Source organism: Sciurus vulgaris (assembly GCF_902686455.1).
Source record: "Sciurus vulgaris genome assembly, chromosome: X".
NCBI lineage: Eukaryota > Metazoa > Chordata > Mammalia > Rodentia > Sciuridae > Sciurus > Sciurus vulgaris.
In genome coordinates, this window is record NC_136471.1 from 10,573,829 (window position 1) to 10,597,235 (window position 23,407).

Here is a 23,407-nt window from a genome sequence, read left to right on the forward strand (position 1 = left end):
GGAACAGTGTACTTCCTCACTCAGAAAATATGTGAAGGGGCTACAAGAAATCCACTCACAGAAACTAGCAGTGTATTCAATGAGAAAGGCAGACATCTAATCACCTTTTTCTTATGCCAATTGTTCTTGAAGCACCATCATTACACCTGAGAACTTGTTAGACATACAAATTACTGGTTCCCATTCTAGATCTTCTGAATCAGAACCTGAAGTAGGGTCCAGTAATGTGTGTTTTAAAATGCCCTTTTGATGATTCTGATGAACGTGAAAGTTTGAAAGTTTGCATTGGTTTGATAATTCTTCCCTGTGCATATTTCAAATAAGAAAAAGAGAATTGAAAATAAACAACTGAACAGAGAGGAGTCAGCAATGACAAAGCAGGTACTCTCCAGGTTATTCATAGAGGAGGTATGCTACTCTATTGTGGATCAAATAAACACCGTAGAAGACATTGAACCATCTCTTGTAACTGAACGGATGGCTATAGGATGATAAAAACTATAGTAACATGCTATCAGATGTACCAAGTGTAAGGTATAAGTGGGTATTGAAAAGGTTTGCTAGAGTGAATGTATCATAAGTGCTGGCTTAAGTCAGAATTTAGAGATCTTGATATAGCATTCCTTAAAATAGTCTTTTCCAAAAAGTAGTTAATTCCAGGTTTGCTATGATGCCAAGTAGACAGGTGAAAGCTAAGTCCTTCCCTATGAAAACAGGCATGCTGAAAAGGTCTGGGAGGTTCACAAATCTTGACACATGGCAGGTTGTTGTTATCATCTGAATATAAACAAGATAAAATTTTTTATATGGTAACAGCATGTTAATTTGGAAAGACTTGAAGATATGCTGATTTCCTACATATTTCCTATTTTGTCATGACTTATTTCACATTGACTCTTTTCTTTTTTAATTCTTGCAAGATGTACTATAAATTGTTTTCATTTGAAGATTAAAGAAACTTGCTATGATACAAATATTCAAAACCCACTCATACAAATGTGAAATTAATCATTTTATACCCAAATTTGAAATGCATAAATCAGAAAGTAGTTCCTGAATGGTTAAATGATTATGAGACCAGAAAATCAATAATTTAGCCTAGAAACCAAATTCTAAATAAATAAGAATTTCTAACATTGTGGCGGGTGAGACCTGGGTCCCAGGTTTACGCCACATGCATCCAAGATGGCAACTGGCAGAGAGCCAAAGGGCATGCTGAATGCACCTTGAGAAAAACAGGAAGCTTTTACCATTGGCTGTATGATAATTAGTTCAGCTGCTTAGCGCATGGACAGATATATCTTACATGTATGCTTGAGCTCGTGATCGCTTGACCTTTAACAGGATTGTATGGACATATCTGATTACAATTGCTTATGCATGAGACTGCTTATATATTGAGGGTGTTATCTGAATAAAGCGGAAGCTGCTTCATGAACTTCTGAAGATTATGTGTTGTTTGTCCTACAGGTCGGTGGCAAGCGACAAGTGGTGGCCCGTACAGGGAGCGGGGAGCACTCAGGTAAGTAATAAAGAAGAAAATTTTTCACTAGCACAGTCAACTGGCAGTCAAGCTTTAAGGTTTAATGGAAGGTTCCCCTAGTGAGGGAACATGACAGAAGGCTGTCCTAAGAGACAGCAAAGGACGTCCTGTAGTAAATGAATATGTGTAAGGTGTTATGCGTGTTACCTTTTCTTGTTTGGTTTCTGTTTGTTGTTGTTGTGGCGATATGGACATTAGTTCGTTTCTGTCTGACTTCCAAAAATCCAAAATATCAAGAACAGTTAAGAGAAGGGGAAAAGATATTAGAAAGTGTAAAAGAAGAACAATCAAGTTGAGCTTCTAAAAGAGAAAGTAGATGTTCAGACTCAGAACAGGGATGTAACTCTGAAGAACAGGAGCTATCTGAGACAGAGCTAGAAAAGAAGTTCCCTCAGTGGCATTTAACTCCTACTGTGCCATGCCCTCCAGCATATAATCCAGATCACCACTCTTTTCCAAGTTGTAGGGGGCGCATGTACCTGCTGCACAGGGGTGGCCCCCAGACAGTGGGCTGATGTAGAATCTCGATCAGTGTTCCCAATATTCCCAGTATTTGAAGATCAAAACAATCAGAGATATCATCAAATATTAGATATAAAATTAGTAAAACAGTTAAAAGAGGCAGTTATGTCCTATGGAGTACAAGCTGCATTTACCATTTCTTTATTAGAGAATGTTGCAAGTCAAAATCTTACTCCAACTGATTGGGGTAATTTAGCAAAGGCATGTTTACCTAGGGGCCAATATCTCATGTGGAAGGTGGCTAACCAGGAGTTATGCTCTGATACTGCCCAACATAATGCAGTTGCGGGCAATCCTCAATGGAATTTAAACATGCTGACAAGCCAAGGACTGTATGAAGGGCAAGGTAATCAGATTAATTTCCACCCTGGTGTGTATCAACAAATTAACCCTCAACTTTTAATCTATCATTATATGGATGATATTTTCTAGCTCATAAGGAAAATCCTGTCTTAGAGCAATGTTATAATTCCTTACTAAAGTCACTGGAAAGATGGGGCTTACATATTGCCATTGATAAAGTACAAATGACAGACATCAAAAACTTCCTGGGATCTATCATAAATGCGACTACGTTTAAACCCATAAAAATTACCGTTCGGGTGGACAAACTTAGAACTTTAAATGATTTTCAAAAACTTTTGGGTGATATTAATTGGATTAGACCTTACCTTCATTTACCCACCTCAAGTTTGGGCCCCCTGTTTGATATTCTTAAAGGTGATTCTGATCCCCTTTCTAAGCAGGTGCTTACCCCCAAGGCTCGAACAGCTCTCAAGCTTGTTGAAACAGCTATGGAAAAGGTTTATCTTGATCGTATTGACCTAGCTAAGCCTTTATCATTCATTGTCTTGGCCACAAATAAGTGACCCACAGGAGTGTTTTGGCAAAAGAGTCCTATTCTATGGGTTCACATGAATTATGCCCGTAACAAGGTCTTAGCCTTGTTTACTGAATCTGGCAGAATTAATCCTTAGGGCATTAAAAGTATCCCTTTCCGCCTTTGGATCACATCCCTCAACAATCACTACTCCATATACTACTGATCAGATACAATATCTTATTAATAATTCAAATTCATGGGCTATAGTCTTTACTAGTACTTCTGCTGTGTTTGACAATCATTTGCCATCTGATCCTCTTCTCCAATTTTGGAGTCAACATCCTATAATTTTCCCTAAAGTCGCCCAAAAAGAACCTATTATAGGAGCTACCCTTATATTTACTGATGGATCAAAAAATGGTACAGGTGCTATTACTATAGATAATGTTACAGAAACATTTCCATTTAATACTCTATCTGCACAACAAACAGAACTATTAGTAGCTATAGTAGTATTCAATACCCACCATGAGCCTTTTAACCTATTCTCTGATAGCAAATACATTGTTAATGCTATTCAAAATTTAGAATTAACTGGTCTGATTTCCCTCACCTCCACTATTACTAAATATTTACAATGCTTACAAAAACTTATCTGGGACAGAAAAGATCCTTTTTTTATTGGGCATATTTGGGCTCATACTGGCCTCCCATATCCCCTAAGTCTACACAATGACCCACACATCTTTAATATGCTTGAAAATGCAAAAACTTTTCATTCCAAATTTCACGTAAATGCTTCCACTCTATGTACACACTATAAAATTACTAAGGCAACAGCTCAGGACATAGTCAAGTCTTGTACTAAATGTGCTACACTTATTCCTAACCCCTCGTTAGGAGTAAATCCAAAAGGGCTTCAGCCCAATCATATTTGGCAAATGGATGTAACTCATTATTCAGAATTTGGAAAATGACAATTCATTCATGTGTCTATTGATACCTTTTCAGGATTTATTATGGCCTCTTGCTCACATTGGAGAAAAAACCAAAGATGTAGCAACACACTGTTTACACTCTTTCTCCATCCTAGGAGTTCCCGAACAAATTAAAACAGATAATGGTCCTGGATATACATCCCAGGCTTTTAAACAATTTTGTTCCACCTTTGGTATTCAACATGTCACAGGAATTCCCTATAATCCTACTGGACCAAGCATTGTTGAGCGCGCCCATTTAATGTTTAAAAACATGCTTTTTAAACAAAAAGGGGGAATAGGGGCATCATACAGATCCCCAAAAGACAAATTATCTGTTGCCTTGTTCATCTTAAATTTTTAAAATCTCGATTCTGAGGGCCGATCGGCTGCTGACTATCATTCAGAGCCTAATAAAAAGCATCTACCTCAAGTGCTCTGGAAGGACATTCTATCAGGACAATGGAAAGGCCCAGATCCAGTATTAATCTGGACCCGAGGGTCTGTTTGTGTTTTCCCACAGGACGCACAATCGCCACTTTGGGTGCCGGAGAGATTGGTCAAGGCCTCAACAGAGACCCAAAAACAGGAAGAAGATGAGGAGGCTTCTCCCGCTGATGGTGTTGGCGAATTCTCACCAAGTTAATGGAGGAGACGCGCGTGAACTATGGGGGATAGTGAAGATGTGGCCCTATCCTGTACCCCTTACCAACTCCTCTATTCTATATCCTCCTATTTTTACAACAATTGGCCACAGTTCTGCAGTCTGCTGTTCAATGGGGAAAAGAATGGTTTGGGCTTTTGTCCGAGGGAGGTCTCTTGTGTGTTGTATCTGTCCTGTGCATATAGTGTTTATACAAAATGCGTATACATCGGCGCAGACAAACAGCCATTATTTGCCAAGCTCTTGTCGCAATTGATGCTGGCCCATCCCCCCAAGTCTGGTTAACTATGCTGGATCGGTAGTCAATGACAGGTAAGATTCATGGGGAGCTCATACCGACTTAAGACAGGAAATGAGGGCTAGAGCCTCATTGTCCAATGACGGGTAAGGATGTTGCTCTGCCGTGGACAACCTAAGACAGGCACGGTCTCTTTTATAAACAGAAAGGAGGAAATGTGGCGGGTGAGACCCAGGTCCCAGGGTTACGCCACATGCATCCAAGATGGCAACTGGCAGAGAGCCAAAGGGCATGCTGAATGCGCCTTGAGAAAAACAGGAAGCTTTTACCATTGGCTGTATGATAATTAGTTCAGCTGCTTAGCGCGTGGACAGATATATCTTACATGTATGCTTGAGCTCGTGATCGCTTGACCTTTAACAGGATTGTATGGACATATCTGATTACAATTGCATATGCATGAGACTGCTTATATATCGAGGGTATGTTATCTGAATAAACGGGAAGCTGCTTCATGAACTTCTGAAGAGTATGTGTTGTTTGTCCCGCTGGTCAGCGGCAAGTGGCATAACATGACAGAGTTTAGGATTACTCATCATTAATTCAGGTAGTTAATAATAAGTCATAGGCTAAAATGATAGAAAAATTAGTTTCATGAGATTAGAAATATGAGGGACTAAAAATTACCTAAAACATGCCTATGCCTAATGTGAGAATTTCCTCTACAGTTTACTTCAAAGTGATCAACCAGCCTTGATTGGATGCTTCTTTACACAAGAAGCTCATTGCATCCTGAGATAGAATATACCATTTTCAAACAGTAATATTCTGGAAAATCTGTTCTTATATTCATCTAGACTATATTTCCCTGTAGTTTTCACACATTGGCATTTGGTGGAGTACTGGGAGAATAAATACTGATTAAACAAATTGAGGTTGGTTTTGATCCAACCCTCTAAAATATACCAATGGACATTACTCAAATTTAGGACATTAGTCATAATGAATGTTATATTGAAATATGTATTTTAAATTGGGACAGAATAAATTACCTAGGGGATTGAACTTATCCCCATACATGCAAGATTAAATAAAATGTAAGTAAGAGAACTTTGTAATAGTAAAGTGTTGCAGAAATTTAGTGGTGTTTTGTTAAAGCACTGACATTGTCTACCTATAACATGAAAAAGTTACAATGTAAAAGAAGGATGACAATGATGTATAGGTGAAGGTGGAATATTCTGAACACCACTTTTATTTGTGGATACCCATGTTTCATTTCTGTTTTATTTCTTTCTCTAGTTATATCACAAAGGAAAGAAGAAAGCTTAAGTAGTACTAAGATAAGTGAGAATTGATGACCATGGGTTGGAAATTCAAGGTAAGCAATTGCTAATGGTTACATAACAGGTGAATGAAACCACTGCTGTACTTGAAATTATAGAGTATTATTTAAATGTATAATTTGAGAAGAGAGAATTGGGAGTCACGAAGTGGCATTTTGATGAGTAGGGCTACATTGTGCTGTGAACACTTATCCCCAAGAAACTTATACATTTTCTTAGTGTGAGAGACCCTATGATACAAACTTTTCTGCACAAGGATAACACATAGCATATGAACTTGTCATTCAATGTTGGAACACTAAGAGAAACAGTTTGTCTATGAGAACTTCCACAGAATCAAAATCACTAGCTAATCACAACTACATAATAACTTCATACCTTTTCATAAGGGCCTCAGTCAACTTCTACTTTATAACTCAATCATTAACTTACTTATCTTTAGGTCTTGATAGTCTTAATGCATTTTCCCTTATTGAATGAAAATTTAATATAAAATTGTATAGGAAATTAACAAGGAAGACCACTGAGAACTAAACTCTTAAAGGACCAATAAATGTGCCCAGTAGTAAAGGATGTGGTAACAGATGCATTAGACTCTGGTACATTAAAGTTATATTATCACCCACCATAGGAGAAACTATAAAAGGGGTGGAACAAAAAGGTGAAAGTACATGACAGTTTCTTCCCCAAAGTGGTCCCCTTCCTTGCAAAAAGAAGTAAACAATCTCTTTCCTTAAATGTGCCTTTCTGAGTATCAAGAAAATTTTCATGACATGTATAAGCTACTAAATTTTATTGCTTCCCTCTGACATAATTAAGCAAACAAAGGTTTTTGCTTTTGGGTTTCTTACTAAATCCTTTATTTCCCACTGTTACATATAAGCAAAATATGTGTAATTTAAATGTGAACATTTGAGAAAGATCTTATCTATGACATTACCATTTATATTGTCATATAACTAAAGAGTAATTTATTTTTAGGAAGAAAACAGAAAGTCACCATACTACTAATCTAGGTCATTTTCTTTTACAGAGAGAAAATTGAGTCCCATAGTGTCCTCCACCCATCTTAGGACAAAGCAGTCACTAGTTAAAGCTTTGACCTTCAAGGTTTCATTGGGGCATGAGATCCTCCCCAGGGTTGTCTAATTCAGAAACAGTGAGGATGGTCTGAGAAAAGCCCTTGAACAAAAGTTCAGAATATGCAAATTGACCTAATTATTTATTGACCTAATTAATTATTAAAGAGAAAGTGTGCCTAATTTCTATACCTGAGTGGGTCAGAATTTAAAATAGGAACAGGTTGGAAGCAAGGGGAGACCTTTCTTCCACCAAATATGGCTGCTTCTATTGGTCTGCGGCAAATGATGCTTGGACTGGTACTAGATTAGAATAATAATCTGAACAGAAATAAACGTATTGTAGTTTCCCAAAATTACAAAGCAGAGACTAGAATCTAGGCACAATTCCCAATCCAAAGCACCCTCCAGTAAGCCACAAACACATCCATTGGCAGAAATACTTAACGCAAATTAGATGACACAGCAATGGATGTCATATAGTTTTCTCCCATTTGCACCACTTTTTTTTTCATTTACAGATCAAAGTAAGAAAATTATACCTGAACCTACTCATTGGTGCAGTTAACAGGTTTCATATCTGCTACATTTTGCAAGTGAAAAACTGGACTTTTAATTATGTTCCGGGTCCAAGTCTCATTCTAAAGACTGGTTACACAGTTCACAGGTGCCGCTTGCCGCGGACCAGCGGGACAAACAGCACATACTCTTCAGAAGTTCATGAAGCAGCTTCCCATTTATTCAGAACACACCCTCAATATATAAGCAGTCTCATGCATAAGCAATTATAACCAGATATGTCCATCCAATCCTGTTAAAGGTCAGGCGATCACGAGCTCAAGCATACATGTAAGATATATGTGTCCATGCACTAGGCAGCTGAACTAATTATCATACAGCTAATGGTAAACACTTCCTGTTTTTCTTAAGGTGCATTCAGCACACTCTTTGGCTCTCTGCCAGTCGCCATCTTGGATGCATGTGGCGTAACCCTGGGACCCAGGTCTCGCCGGCCACACAAGAATATGTTTCATCCTCATATTAGCTATGCTTAGGAATGCAATTCTTTTGTGGTTTCCTTAGTGTCTTAGTGTTTATGAGAGGCATTGAATATTGTACATTTGAAAACATATTTGAAGTTTTACTGAAAGGCAGAAGATGAATTCACACAAGGAAAAGTGGCTTTCTGGTGGAAAATCGCTATGCTGATGACAAGTGTCAATGACAATTTGTAGTTTGATATAGATTTTAAACTGACTGAATATTCAGAGATAAAATTTCAATCAACAGTTCATCTTTTTTGAGGAGAAACACTTTTCAGTATATAGTTGTTCTCTTATTTCTGTTGAAATTGAGAAACAGAATGTGGGTTTGAGTGGTCTGTTCTTCCACATTTAAGTCTTTAGGCTATACCACAAAAAGCTTAATTTTTTTAACATGCCATTACAAATTGTAAATGCAATACAAAAAGGACTCCGTTATTTTGATTATATCTGTAGCCCAGTTTCTGTTGCAGCAGTGAAAGTAGCACTGAACTATTATTGATTATTGGCTTGCCTCCATGGATCTGATTAATATTATGATTAGAATAAAAGTTACATTTTTAGGCACTTAAGAGACACCATTTGAACTTCTAGCCCTAATATCACATAGTGCTAAAACTAGCCTATTTGTTTTAGTATTTGCCAATAGTAAAGAAGAAAGCAAAAGGTAAGTAAGCATGGGAGTGGAAAATAATCGTGGGATTCTGCCTTCCTTCCATTGCTAGCTTATGGAGGATAAGGACCATGCATGGCTTCCTTAACAGCTTCTAGATTATTGACTGATGAATGGTAGTCACCAGAAACATTCCCACAGGAGGCATGAATGACTGAACTGGGTTTGATGTGTTTCTTCCTCTTCACCTTGTTTTTTGAGTCAGTACTACTTAATATGAGTTCTAAGATATCCCAAGCCCATCCTGTGTTGTTTGCTTTAATGAGAGATCAACAGACATTTGTGCTTTCACAATTGCTTAGGCAGTAAGGACTGAAAAATGTTTAATAAAGATTGGTTTCTTCTGTTGGATTGTAGTTTTCTTATACATTGTAGGGATCAGATATAGGCCTTTGTATATCAGTTTATCAAACTTTTCATATAGCAATCACCTCTGAAAATATTTCTATGAATCTGGGTAAATTTCCTTTAAAATTCATAAACTGAAAGGCATCTCTCCTGTGCAATTATATAAGATTTCCCATTCCTGATGAGTTACTTATTTTCATATCAGTGATTTTGAAATATTCTGACTTTCTGGTTCCAGGTCCACAGAGTATATGCACATCAACACTGGGGTCTAGTGCTCAATTATCAGATAAGCTGTTGTGTTCAGAAATACCCAAAGGCCTTTGCTTTTTATCTTGACTTTTTCCTTAATTTAGAGTCTATGCATTATAGTCTTGAAACTCTCTACTGGTTTTAATAACAATTTCCCCAAAGTCATCAGACCACTTCTGAGGGTAGCCCAGAGCTTTCTGTCAGCCCTCCTATAGGAGAATGACCTTTCCCTTGGGTGTTCCAGATGTCCTTAACTGCCCTGCTGGGGAGAGGTCCCATTGTGTTTGGCTATGACTATGACTGAAGTGAAATTTAGGCTCCTTGTTGAGAGATAAGATCTGGAGTAAAATTGGAAGTGAGGGTCTGTCCTTCCTATTCCCCTCCACTTCCCTTCCCTTCATTCCCCTTTGTCTAGTCCAATGGATTTCTTCTTCCCTTTCCCACCCTCCCTTATTGTGGGTTAGCATGTGGGGAGGGGAATAGGAAGACATAACTTTCCTATCCTTGTACTTCAATACATGATCAGTGAAACTCCACAACATGTACAACCACAAGAATGGGATCCTAATTAGAATAAATTATACTCCATGTGTATAATATGTCAAAATACACTCTAATATCATGTATATCTAAAAAGAACAAATAAAAATAAATAAAAATAGTGAGGTTTATTAGATCTACTCCTTTTTACTAACCCAATGCTTTAAGTTTGCTCCTGATCATTTTATAGATTATAATTCACATCCGGAAAGACAACCAGAACATATGTGAATTCTAATTTTGAACTTCCAATTAGACAATCTTCAGCTGTCAAAACCTATAAACTTCTCTAAAACTTTGTATTGGACATTTTGTGTGCCCTATAAATGAAATCAAAATTGAAAATAAAAGAATTGTCTGGATCAGTAATTATTAGGACAATCTGGGAGTTGGTGAAAAACTCACATGCTAGCCATCCAGGGAAAATAAACAAGCAAATTGGAGACAGTTATTGGGATTGTTACTCACAGGTTTCCTATTTTCTTGTGCATCACAAAGCATTCAAAGAAGATTCAGATCAGCTACAAATTCAACTATTTGCCTATGTAGACTATGAAGATGCATGCATGATCCCCAAAATGCCAAACTGGAACCCCTATGCTCTTTAGTGCTTCTTGGATCTTCCAGAGGCACCCATTCCTCATTATTAGAGACGTCTATATGCAATTTCCTTGAGGTTGTTGATACACTGTCCTCCACTCTATCATTCATTGATCTTTGTCTTCCCTTTGTGTTCCCAGACAAGTATCAAGAACATCTTTTATGTGCTTTATTATGTCATTGAAGGTCCTTCTTAGGCCTGAGGTGATGAGCAAACACCTCATTCTCACTCCTGGAGAATAAGACTCATTGCACACCAATATCTTTCTCAAATCATCTTTTTTTCCCCCAAAGCCTAAACTGTAATTTTTGACAGTCTTCAGTGTAGATAAAGATTTTAAGAGTTTTATGACCAGTTCTTCACATCTGCTTTTTATCTAGGTCTAGGGAACTCGGTTTAATTTTTGCTGTTTATCAACCTTGTCTTTTCCCCTAAAGTTTCATTTTAATATAATGTTACACATAGTTAGTCTAAATATACCATTCCTATCAGATAATCAATATCACTGATCACTTTTTGAACCAAATGTTGAAACTTATGTAGTTTCTCAAAAGTCCCCTTGAGGTATAACTTTCAAATTGATAGAATGCTGTAAGACAGATGAAAATTCTTTATCTTTTCATCTTTGCCAATAATGATTTAATAATACACACACCTCAAATATACCAAAAAATTAGGATTCCCTAGTAGGCAGACTAGGGCAATTATAATTAAATGAGAGCATTAAGGCAGAAGGATCTACTAGAATTAACTATGCGAGCTATATAAACCACAGTGCCTCTCACAGGATTTGTTACTCCTTCCCAGTTGGAGTGCACACCATTCTTTTATTTCTGATTGAGCATCAATTCATGGTGAGTCATATACAGATGGAGTTTTCATTTACATTTAATTGGTTGTATTGACAAAACACGGTTGAAAAACTACTGAAGGGAATTTTTACCATGGGGCCCAGTGTACTTATAATGTGGTATATCTACTCAGAATACAATAATTATTCCTCCATTTGTGTTAAGGCTTAGGTATGAGGTATCCCCCAAAAACTCATATGTGAGACAATGCAAGAATTTTCAGAAGTGAAATGATTAGATTATAAGAGTTGTTCCCAAATCAGTGGATGAATTTACTAATATGGATTAACTAGACAGTAACAGAAGGCAGGTCAGGTGTGGCTGGAGAAAGGAGGTCATTGAGGATGTGCCTTTGGGGTTTATATTTTGTCCTTGGTAAGCAGAACCCACTCATTCTGTGCTTCCTGATTGCATATCCTGAGCTCCTTTCCTCCACCACACCCTTTCCTCCTTCTGCCATGATGTTCAGCCTTACCTTGGGCCAGAGCAATGGAGTTGGGTAACCATGAACTGAACCTCTCTGTGAGCAAAAATAAACTTTTCCTCCTCTAAGTTGTTCCTATCAGGTCTTTTGGTCACAGTGATGCAAAGACGAAAATAATTCATTCACTGAACATGTGTATATCAAGTGCTTTACTAATTTCTTGGTGCAAGTTTAAATTTTTGATATTGTCCATCCTATGCTGAGAAAAAGCTTTCTAGTTTGAATCCATTTCATTTTTGACTCTTCATTTTACTTCTTGTGCTTTAGGAGTCTTGTTAAAGAAGTCAGGTCCTAAACCAACATGATGAAGATTTAGGCCTATTTTTTCTTCTATTAGGTGCAGGGTTTCTATTCTAGTCCCTAAGTCTTTGATCCACATTGAGTTGATTTTTGTGCAGGGTGAGAGATAGGGATTTAATTTCGTTTTGTTACATGTGGCTTTCCATTTTTCCCAGTACCATTTGTTGAAGAGGCTATCTTTTCTCCAATGTATGTTTTTGGCACCTTTGTCTAGTAGGAGATAACTGTATTTATGTGGGTTTGTTTCTGTGTCCTCTATTCTGTACTGTTGGTCTGCACATCTATTTTGGTGCCAATACCATGAACGTTTTTGTTATTATTGCTCTGTAGTATAGTTTAATGTCTGCTATTGTGATGCCTCCTGCTTCACTCTTCTTCCTAAGGATTGCTTTGGCTATTCTGGGCCTCTTATTTTTCCAAATGAATTTCATGACTGCTTTTTCTATTTCTATGAACAATGTCATTGGGATTTTAACAGGAATTGCATTAAATCTGTATAAAACTTTTGGTAGTATGGCCACTTTGGCAGTGTTAATTTTGCCTATCCAAAAACATGATAGATCTTTCCATCTTCTAAGGTCTTCTTCAATTATTTATTGAAGGAAGATATGGTGTACAGGCTTCTGAGATTAAGGTGATTCCACTAAAACAAGTTCTTTAGCATACAGTGTTAATCTCAGCCAGGGAAACCCTTCTGAATTGATCTGCAGTAGATGGAGAATAGTTTAGCTCTCTTTTATGTAACATCCTCAATTTAGTGCACACCTATTTCAGGCATGGAAGCAGAAAAACATAACTTCTACCTTCTTCCTTATTTTTTCCTTGAACATTTTAGGTGTTAATAAAATGTTTAAATAATACATTTTGCAACCAATTTACAGGATCCAATTGTAATCTTACAAACCTATCATTTTGAGAATCTAGAATGACTCAAAACTTCTGCTCATTTGACTGTTTCTTGCCTTCCTCAGTAGTCTCCAACACTTAGAATACTAAAATTTAGATGTTTTACTCTTTTGGCTAGTGTTTTTATACACACCTAGATTCTTCTTCATCAAAATTAGTTTAATGTGCAAATTTATTTGTAATTTTTACCACACTCTCCTTGGTTCAGCAACATCAACTTTGGTGGCCTACAATTGTTAATTAAAATGTAAAAAAATCAATATATAAGGTAAGTGGATTAAAGAGTCATTTTCTAGGCACCCACTTTTTTCTTTGTTCTCTGGTATTGCAGAGAAATTATCCTCAACAATTACCAGTATGCTTGTAGTTACTTCATTCAAAATTATACTCCCAAGTAATCCACATGCCCAGGGGTTTTAAATCATCCTATAGTGCCTCTTAAATTTAGTATTGTCTTTTTCACAGATATTTCCCATACCAGCTTATCAGCTGGTGATATTTCCCATATAAACTGTGAATTCTGTGTATTTTCTTCTATATATCAATCTTTTCACACTGGCATTATTATTGTCCCAAGCATCAAATCACTGTTTCATTTATGAACAATATTAGGATCATAATAATGTCAAACAACATAAGTGTGTCCAGCCTGTATACCATGAGTTAGTAGATTATAGCCCTGGGCAAAATCCACCCAGCTGCCTATTTTTGAAGTTTTATTGGACAACAGTGATGCTCTCTTTTCACACATTATGTATGACTACTTCCTTATCACAATAGCGTATTTGATTAGTTTTTAGAAAGATATGATGCACAAATTTTTAAAAAAATACTATCTGGATCTTTACAAAAATGTTCGATAAACCCTACTCAGCAAACAGAATTGATCTTATTAAATGAATATTCAAAATCCCTATGATCCTAACACCTAATGATTGAATTAGAATTTCTCTTTCAAAATATTTCCAAGAATCATGATGATCTCGCTGATAAGTGGATGATGACACATAATGGGGGGTGGGAGGGGTTAGTGTTAGGGTTAGAGTTAGGGTTAGGGAGGAAGGCAAGAATGGAGGAAGGACTGTATAGAGGGAAAAGAGGGGTGGGAGGGGTGGGGGGAAGGGAAAAAATAACAGAATGAATCAAACAACATTACCCTATGTAAATTTATGATTACACAAATGGTACGCCTTTACTCCATGTACAGAGAAACAACATGTATCCCATGTGTTTGCAATAAAAAGAAAGAATCATGAGAATTTTCATGAGTCCATACACTAGTACTAGTTACCATTTTTGTAACTGCTTGCTGAAAATTGAAATCTTAAAGAGTTGCAGCATGTGGTAATATGCTTCCTTGACTTATGGGTCCAGTCGAACAAATGTCAAACAAATGATACAATTTTATAAATGTGATTTTCTGATTATGGCATTGGCAGGAATATTGGACTTGTTAAAGGAGTGGTAGAGTACACCATATCCATTGGAGCAATGCTAGTCTCTGGCAGGGAATTCTGTACTCAGTGAAGTGGTAGGATGAGAATATTTGGATGTGTGTTTAGAAGAGAAACAGGTTATACTCAAAGAATGGATAGATTTTACATCAATTCACTGAGCTCTGGGAGGTTTGGTAAAGGAGAGCACTAGTTCTCAACTCTGGGTGCGCATTAGAATTTCCTGGGGGTTTATAAAAAGTAGTAATATCAGGCTCTGTCTCAGAGCAACTAAATTAGCATCTCTGAGGATGGGAGTTAGGTATTCTTGTTTTAAACAATCAATTCTTAATTTGATTTTAGGGAGCAACTGAAATCAACTCAAAGTTCTAAAATGTCATTTCTCACTTGATACAGTGCTATTACTTCTGACAGTCACATTGTGTAATTTCATTCTGCAGATTCTTCCCTTTCCCATAAATACCCTTCCTTAATTACTAATGAAAACATCAGTTCAAAGAAAGAAAAAAACTAACTGGACATATAATTCCATAATTTTGTGTGTGTGTTTGAACATTTCAACAACATCTAGGCTGGTTTCTTCCTCTCATTCTTTTATTAAATATTTTTTAGTTGTCAATGGACCTTTATTTATTTATTTATATGTGGTGCTGAGAATCAAACCCAGTGCCTCACACATGCTAGGCAAGTATTCTACCACTGAGACACAAGTCCAACCCTCTTTCTCTCATTCTTAGTTTGTGCAAAATACCAAAATACTAGCAAGGAATGCTCTCTAATACTTCCTTTTAGATTAAATAAGCCTTTCTGGACACACTCAACTTCTTTGTAAATTGTTATGAAAATACGTATATCAGATATTTTAAAGCATACCTAACATTAGCTAAGCACATTCTATATATTCACTGTGACATGAGATACTTTACAGACATTATTTCATTTAATCCTTATGACATCCCAGCTAAGTTCATTTTATTTATCCATCTTATAACATGAGACCTGAAGCAATGAAACTTTAAGTGCCTAGACCAAGTATGCCCAAATAAGTTATAACATTGGTATATATAACTCAGGCATATCTGGTTTCAAAGGACCATGCTCACACCACCACTCCCAGTATGCTTTTTCAAATCTTTTTAGTTTGCTCCCTCCTGCCTGCTTCAGTAGAAATGACTTACTTTAGCCTCCAGTTCCAATAAGGTTTTTCTCTTCTTCAAAGGAATTATTTCTTCAAAAAGACAAACCCCAGAACCACTAAGTTTGAGTCCTTAAATATCATCTTTCTTCTTAGCCTTAGCGCCCTTTCCTGCCTCATACTACACACTAAGATAAATCTGAGAGATAGAAAGGAAAGAAGGAAGAAAGAGAGGGAGGATAAAAGAAAGGAAGCAAAGAAGGAAGGGAGAAAGGGAGCGAGGGACAGAGGGAGGGAGGAAAGAAGGAAGATCTTAGTGACCTACCTCTAATAGGAATGAATTGTTATGTGACATATTTCCATATATTGGTAACAATGGATTCTATGAAATGTTTTTTAATTAATAACAGCAATTTATATTTATTACATACTTACAAGCTTTCACTTCACCCTCTCAATAGGACTCAATCCACTCTAATAGGAATTTAATCTTCATATACTCAATTTTCACTAAGGACCTTCAGACACAGAGTATCATGGTGACATAGCTTAGAGTCACACAGCCAGAGAGTGGCAAATATAGGCATCTTCACATCATTTGATTCCAGAAACTATACCCTAAAACATTCCTTTATAATACATCTTTCAAAGTATAGAAAAGAATTCCTAGATTATGAAAATGACAGTTCAAGACTCTGGCTAATTCCTCATTGCCTCGAAAAGTGTGAACAAAACCTCAATGACATGAGGTTATTCAACAACATATCATTTCTCAAAATGTTCCGAAAACCATGAGTTATAGGAGCTCCTCTATAGGAAAATAGATTTCCTTACACAAATACATCTGTGACACACTGCACAATAAATCTTCTTCATGGAGATTCACCTTAGAAATACACATATCCCAGACTTTGAAAAAATCTGCAGAAAATACATACATGCATATATCCCCATAAACTATGCAAGCTTAACTTAGTATTTCAAAAATTATTTGCCAAAAGAAGAAGCCTTACCTACCCTACAGAACTGTTGTTTAGTGAATTAACACTGAGAAATGCTGAGGTGAGTCATTCAACTACTTTCATGGTTCAGTCTTAAACTCAACAAACCCAAAGATTACACTGACAAAACATAAAGTATATGGGAGCATTAGTGTTGCACTTAATATTTTTTTCTGTAAATAATTTGTTTTATTTATATCAAACCCCACTGTAAACCCACACACACAAGCACACAGAAAACACACACACACACACACACACACACATGCACCAAAGACACATACCCAACACCCCTTCTTCCAATACCCCTTCTTGATTCTCCTGTTCTGGCTGACTAGTATAAAATGAACCTACTCTAACCCCCATTATCTCTTCCTATGAGTTCCCCAGGTAAAGAAGGTATCTGCTATCGCCATAAAAACTGTATCAAGCAGATTTCCTGGTCCAGGTTACGTAATTGACAAATGACCCCAGCAACTGCTTTCTATATACACCAATCCCTTTGCATTGAGGTCACATTTCCTATGGGCTACACTCAGTGATTGAGCACTCCAGAAATGCTAAGGCAGGTCCATTCCTGCAAGTTACACAACCCTGTGATGTTGAGTTATTTGACAACTCCTCATTGGCCTCACCAAAACATTCTTAAAATTACTCTATCATCTGATACTCAGCCTATTCACTTGAAAGCAGTTACATCTGCATCTAAACCAGTGACTCCTTTCAATGCTCCTAATGTACCTTCTACTTTTTCTTTCATAGGCAATTTCACAATAAATCACATGCATGTCTAATCACATCTTGGCCTCTGCTTCTCAGATGACCTGAACACTCTCCTTCCTCCCATCTGTACCCCAATATCTGTTGTATACACCTTAACTTTCTGTATTATCTCTTTATAAATCTATGACTTTCACTAAAGAGTATACATTATGTTTTGTATATCTTAGTAACCCCAGTGTCTAGCAGTATTTGGGATATGAAATTATGGATGGATGGATAGTATTTATGAAAGATAGAGAAGAAAAGAAGACACACAGAAAGAGAAAGAGAATAAAGGAAGGAGGAAGAAAGAAGGAAGGTAGGAAGGAAGGAAATAATGAAGAAATTAATGAAGGAAGGGGAGGAAGGAAATAATCATGACCTTTTCTCTTTACCAAGTAAGTAATATTGGCAAATCAGCTTGGTTGTTTAGGATCTGTTCCCAATCTGTAAAATGGGACGTAATAAGATATCTTAAAATGGATGATTTGATGGACAATTTTTCTTTTGCCATTGCTTTATATCTTCTTCCAAATTGCATACTATTTTGACCTAATAATACTAGATTTTAATAAAAGTGATAGTATAGTGGTCAGAGTATGTGAAAACAGGATATAGATATAGATTAGATAGCACTTTAAAAATTTGTCAATAAATTCAATTTAGGTATTATAATTATTTTTTCTTAGTCTACCTTTCTGTGTTTTACATAATATATATGTTTTATTTCCATTATCAAAAAAAATTATGTGGGAAAATTGTGAATTTACTTAAGATTTTACCTCATGATGAAATAGCAAGATGTCAAGAAGTGTCTGTTTTCAAAGCTTAGAAGTGGCAATGTTACAGAACTCAAAATGACTCAAAATGAACAGCATGTACACAACTAGCAGATGTGGATAAGTTTGACAAGAATGTCAAGATCCTGTAGTGCAAAGAGCAGAACAGTACAACTTTCCATTTACAAAGGTGATTTTGTACTTCATTTTGGCATCAATTTTTATTGTCAAATTCTCATCAAAACATAGATCCCTGAAGCTTAACTTTGGCAGAAAAAAATTAAAAATCTCTCCTGACAAATGTGAATGCCTATTATTGATACTGATAGCAAACATGAATTTTATATATAATTAATAACAGAGGTGATAGTTCTAGCCTTAACAAACTCAGATTCTTTTGCATCTTTGAAACCATCTCAAAACAAGGACAGCTCTTCATCCTTGGAAAACTAAAGGAATCGCCTTATAGGTATAGTCACATGCTTCAAAATATAAAACACATGGATGTCAAGTTCAACAAAATATAGGTCAGGATGAAGGATGCCAAGAAAGCACACATGTTGCTATTATTCTTATTTCATAGAACCAGCTGACCATGATCTTCTTCAAAGGAGATAGCTCACTCCAAAAGGCAAATATTTTCAAGAACCTGTTTCTAATGGCAAAAGTAAACATACTGCAATATCTATCTATTGTTAGACATGGGAAGTAAACAAAGATGATCTAATATACTCATAATTGATGTCTCTGATAAAGAAAAAAATTTCAAAAATTTAAAAACCATAACTGAGAAAAACTTCCTAATGTAATAGAAGATTCAACTGCACAAATCAAATGAATTCACCATGATTCAAGAATATTGTCACATAATAATCATAACCATTATATTGGCAAGTAACAATAATAATGGCACAGTGTTTGTTAGAATGGTGGGAAAGAATACAATACAAACTTACAGCATTTGTACAAGGCCATCAGAATTACGTAACAAAAACATACTACTTTTGACCTGTACTTATTTATTTTTACTTGATTCAGGAGTTAAAAACTAAACTGATAAAGGTGACAACAGTTGGAGTGAGCATCCCCAAAGTTCTGCAGTGCAACTGAGTGCTTTAAATGCACATTGTTCTTTTATTGAAATCATTCCAAATATCATGAGATTCACATTACAGAAAGTTTCTTGCCTGCCTCTGAAAGTATTTTTAAATTAGGTATCTTTTGATCTATTAATTTAATTTCTTAAAATTGATACTAGTTAGAATAATACTCATGATAAAAATTACAAAGATACTAATCACAACATCACCCTTAAAGATAAGAATCTGAAAATAAATATGTCTAGAGTCCCAACAACATGAGCTAGCAGATTGTTTCCAATATATGTATATTCACGTATGGAATACATTCACATAAAAGGTATTAGGATGTGCATGTATCATTATTTTAATTAGTGGGCTTTTTGGGTGGTGGCAGTAGTGTTTATGTTTCAATTTTTTCATTATTATTTGAATCCTTATTTTTCAACATAGTCACATGTTAATAACGGGGAAATTTTCAGTGTTGGGGATTGTGGTCAGCCAGGTCTAAAACCAATCTCTAATGCATAACCAGTACAAGGCCAAATGTAAAAGCCGAAAATAAGTTTGTGGAAATGTTCAGCAGTTTATTACTGCGTGAAGAGTATGATTAGGAGAAAGGGCAGATTTAAACCCTAATAATGGACTTCTTTCTGTGATGGTTAGTCTTTATTTAGCATAACTTAAGTTGTTACCCCTCAGTGTTCAGCTACTAGACTCATTGATTTTTAAGGCCATAGTATATTATATATTTTTTTCAATCAACCTCATTTCATCTATGTACCTCTTTATATGTCTATAATGTGAACCAGCATATAATTGAACACATCAAAGTAGGTTTTATAGATCTGCATACATGTATACATGCCCCCCCACGTGTGTGTGTGTGTGTGTGTGTGTGTGTGTGTGTGTATAAAACTTAATCTCTTGAAACAGACTGATAATTTGAAGGCATTTCAATTAACGGTGTTCTAGTAAGATTATCTAGACCTGTAAGCTGGTTAGATAATAAACTATGGCAGCATTTGATTCCTGAAGTATAACTCAAGAACATATGATTTCTATAAATGAAGATGGAACAAGTAGTGTCACTCAAGTAAATCATTAGTATCCTAGGTTTAGAAATACTTTACTAAGTCAATCAAGATAATGCATAAATTTGCCTGCCTATTTTTTTCATTATCCTGTGATTGTCACAGAATATAACCTCATGTATTTATTGAATTTTTAAACAATGCCTTGAACAGTGACAATTGATACTTTTTGTTGGATGAATGAATTGGATCATCCTTGATAAGTTGTGGCATAACAAAACAAGAGTCTTAAAACTGGTTCTGAAACCACGTTCTCTTGTTCACATTGTCACTACTCTGAAACTGTAATGCTTCACCTCTAAAACAGACATTCTAACTTGTTCATAAGGTCAGGTTTAGGATTAAATGATATCACAAATGTCAAGGAACATTAATGAAAATGACAATATTCCCTCAGTTTGTAGCATTGCTCTTCCTAGATCAATTTAATACAATGGTACTTGCAGTTTCTTATGCCACTGCATTTGAACAGTACATTCCAGATCTCATGGGACCTATGGGTTTAAACTCACTATGAAGACATTAGGGGAGGAGGATTCTTTCTGTATTTGAAGCTCAGTCTAAATAGTCCTAACAGTGTTGTCAACATGGTTCTGTGCAGTTGGACCTATTATTCCACATGGGACTGTCTCAGTTATTTCTACTGATTTTGAGAAGTAGAAAAACAATCTATTTACTTGTAGTTCAAAAGATCTGATATGAAATGCAGAGAAAATCAAATACATTATCCTTTGGTATAAAAGAAGGTACTAGGTCACCTAGTGTTTAAAGTATGCTTTCTCCAACCTCTAGGTTCTGCTGAACCCTTCTGGATTTCCTGGGATGAGGCAAAAGAAAGGAGAAGGCTGACAGGAATTCTAAACCCTATCCTTACTTTGATCAAAACAGTCCCATTTTTATGCTTTATTTGGGGGGCCTTGATAAAAGACTATGTTTCACTTGTACTGCTAAAATAAACAAAGTGCAAAAAAACAAATGTTGGGGCAAAAGCCCTGTGTGGAATGTTAGGAAATGGTGAAGATGATGATAAATAATATTTGTATAATATAATATACAGTACAATTCACTGAGTGTTCACATACAATGCCTCATATAATCCTTGCAAAATGGAAAAATGAAGTAGTCACCTTATTATCCTTAGTCTGGAAAGATGAAAATTGAGATTCAAAGATTTGAAATGACTTGTAAAATCATAGCTAGCTGGAGGTACATAGGATTGAAGTCTACTTGTTATAATAAAATAAACTGGCTTTAGGAGCTGGTTTACTGTTTATTGACTTTATCACTACTTCTGCTGGCTTTACCACTTATTATTCAATGTGTTTCCTCCTCTTTTTGGACTTAGTTTCCTCATTGTAAAGTAAATTTTTCAGGCTAGAAGGTCTCCAATGTATCTAGTTGTATTAGAATGAATTGTTTGGAGAAAAAATTCAGTGGTTAAAGTGATAACAACTGCCATAATTTAAATAACTGGAAATATCCTGCTGATTTGATTACATTGATTTATAGCAAAAATGCCCACACTGTATGAAATAGAGGTTCTTTTAACTACCATTTGCTGTTATTTCCTAGATGTGTGACATACTATACAATTTATTGCCAAAAAAGATATCTAATGCAAGCACAAGTGCATATGTAGAAATGTGTATCCCAGATGAGAATATCACTTGTATAGTTGAAGATGTAAATAATATGAAAGACTATCCAGATGACTGCTAGTTTATATTAAAGGCTGCTAAGATTATACTTATGCAGTTTGACAAAATAGGAATCTGTAGTCAAAAAACTAAAGCAGAAGCTAAGTTATGAATTACCTCAGTTATGAAAATGTACATGTTAAAGACTCTTTGACATTAGAGATAATAATGCACTTGAAAGAACCATTGTGTCCACACATACTGATGATAATAGAAGCCTCTTTGATATGTATTGAGATTGTAATAGCATATTGGAGAATATCATAATGGATGCACTGAATCAAATAGCAAATCTTTAATGTCTTTACAGTTTTGATCTTAGTTCCTCTTTTTATCTATACTTGTCTATACTATACCACCTATAATTTTTAATGGGCTAAACAATTAGGTCAACAAAATGAAATGTTAGTACCATGAAATGCGTGCTTAAGAAATGAAGCATATTACAGAATGTTCCCCTCATTCCTCTTTTTCTTTACAGTATCTATATATGTTTTTCAAAGCTTTTAAGACTATCTGTAATGCATCTTTGCCATACTAGCACTTGACAACAAATTACATCTTGACACGAACACCTTCTATTTCACTGTGTTCTTAAATTATCTCCAACAACCTTCTTTATTTTGGATAGTTAGTTGCAACTAAATTAAATTTGTTATAAATGGAAATGACTTTAAACTTACAGTGTATTAGTTAAGAGTGTGATCAGAAAGGAAAAAATGTTGATGCATTTGGCAATTTCTCTTCTTATAGTCATCTGTGCCAATGTCTTCCATCTCAATTCATTGTTTTGAAATATATATCACTATGTGTAAGATATTGTACTAGGTACTGAGAATAAAGAGGGAAAAAAATAAGCATTCTGTTGTAAACTACCCAAAAGTACTGGGTCTAATGCAGTACCCTATATACTTAGAATGTTTAATAAATGTCTACTGAAAAATGTTGAGTTGGAGTAATTATTACAAAGAGAGTGTTGGCTTGAAGATAAGTTAGGAAATATAGACTTTGCTTTCTCCATCTATAAACTGATGAAAAAGAACTAAATTATCTTTAAGATTTCTCTTTAAGGGAATTTAATTCATGGATAAATTCCATTTATTTTTGTTTTCTTCTTATACAAAACAAAAACAAATTGCCCTTTTCTTTCAGCAGCAACCAAGGACAAAGGAGAGTATGATGTTCTTTGCCCCATCATACTACTTTTTCTGCTCTT

The 23,407-nt window shown here is 35.7% G+C and overlaps 1 protein-coding gene across 1 annotated transcript in view; it reads left to right on the top strand.

Moving 5' to 3' along the window:
• LOC306651046 (26S proteasome non-ATPase regulatory subunit 5-like) overlaps positions 1–23,407 on the top strand; it is a gene marked incomplete at its 3' end in the record, with an annotated part of 221,764 nt that overhangs the window by 92,994 nt on the left and 105,363 nt on the right. The window contains 2 exon segments of the mRNA XM_079123592.1: positions 133–211; positions 1,471–1,522. Coding sequence (XP_078979718.1) covers positions 133–211; positions 1,471–1,522 — 131 coding nt within the window.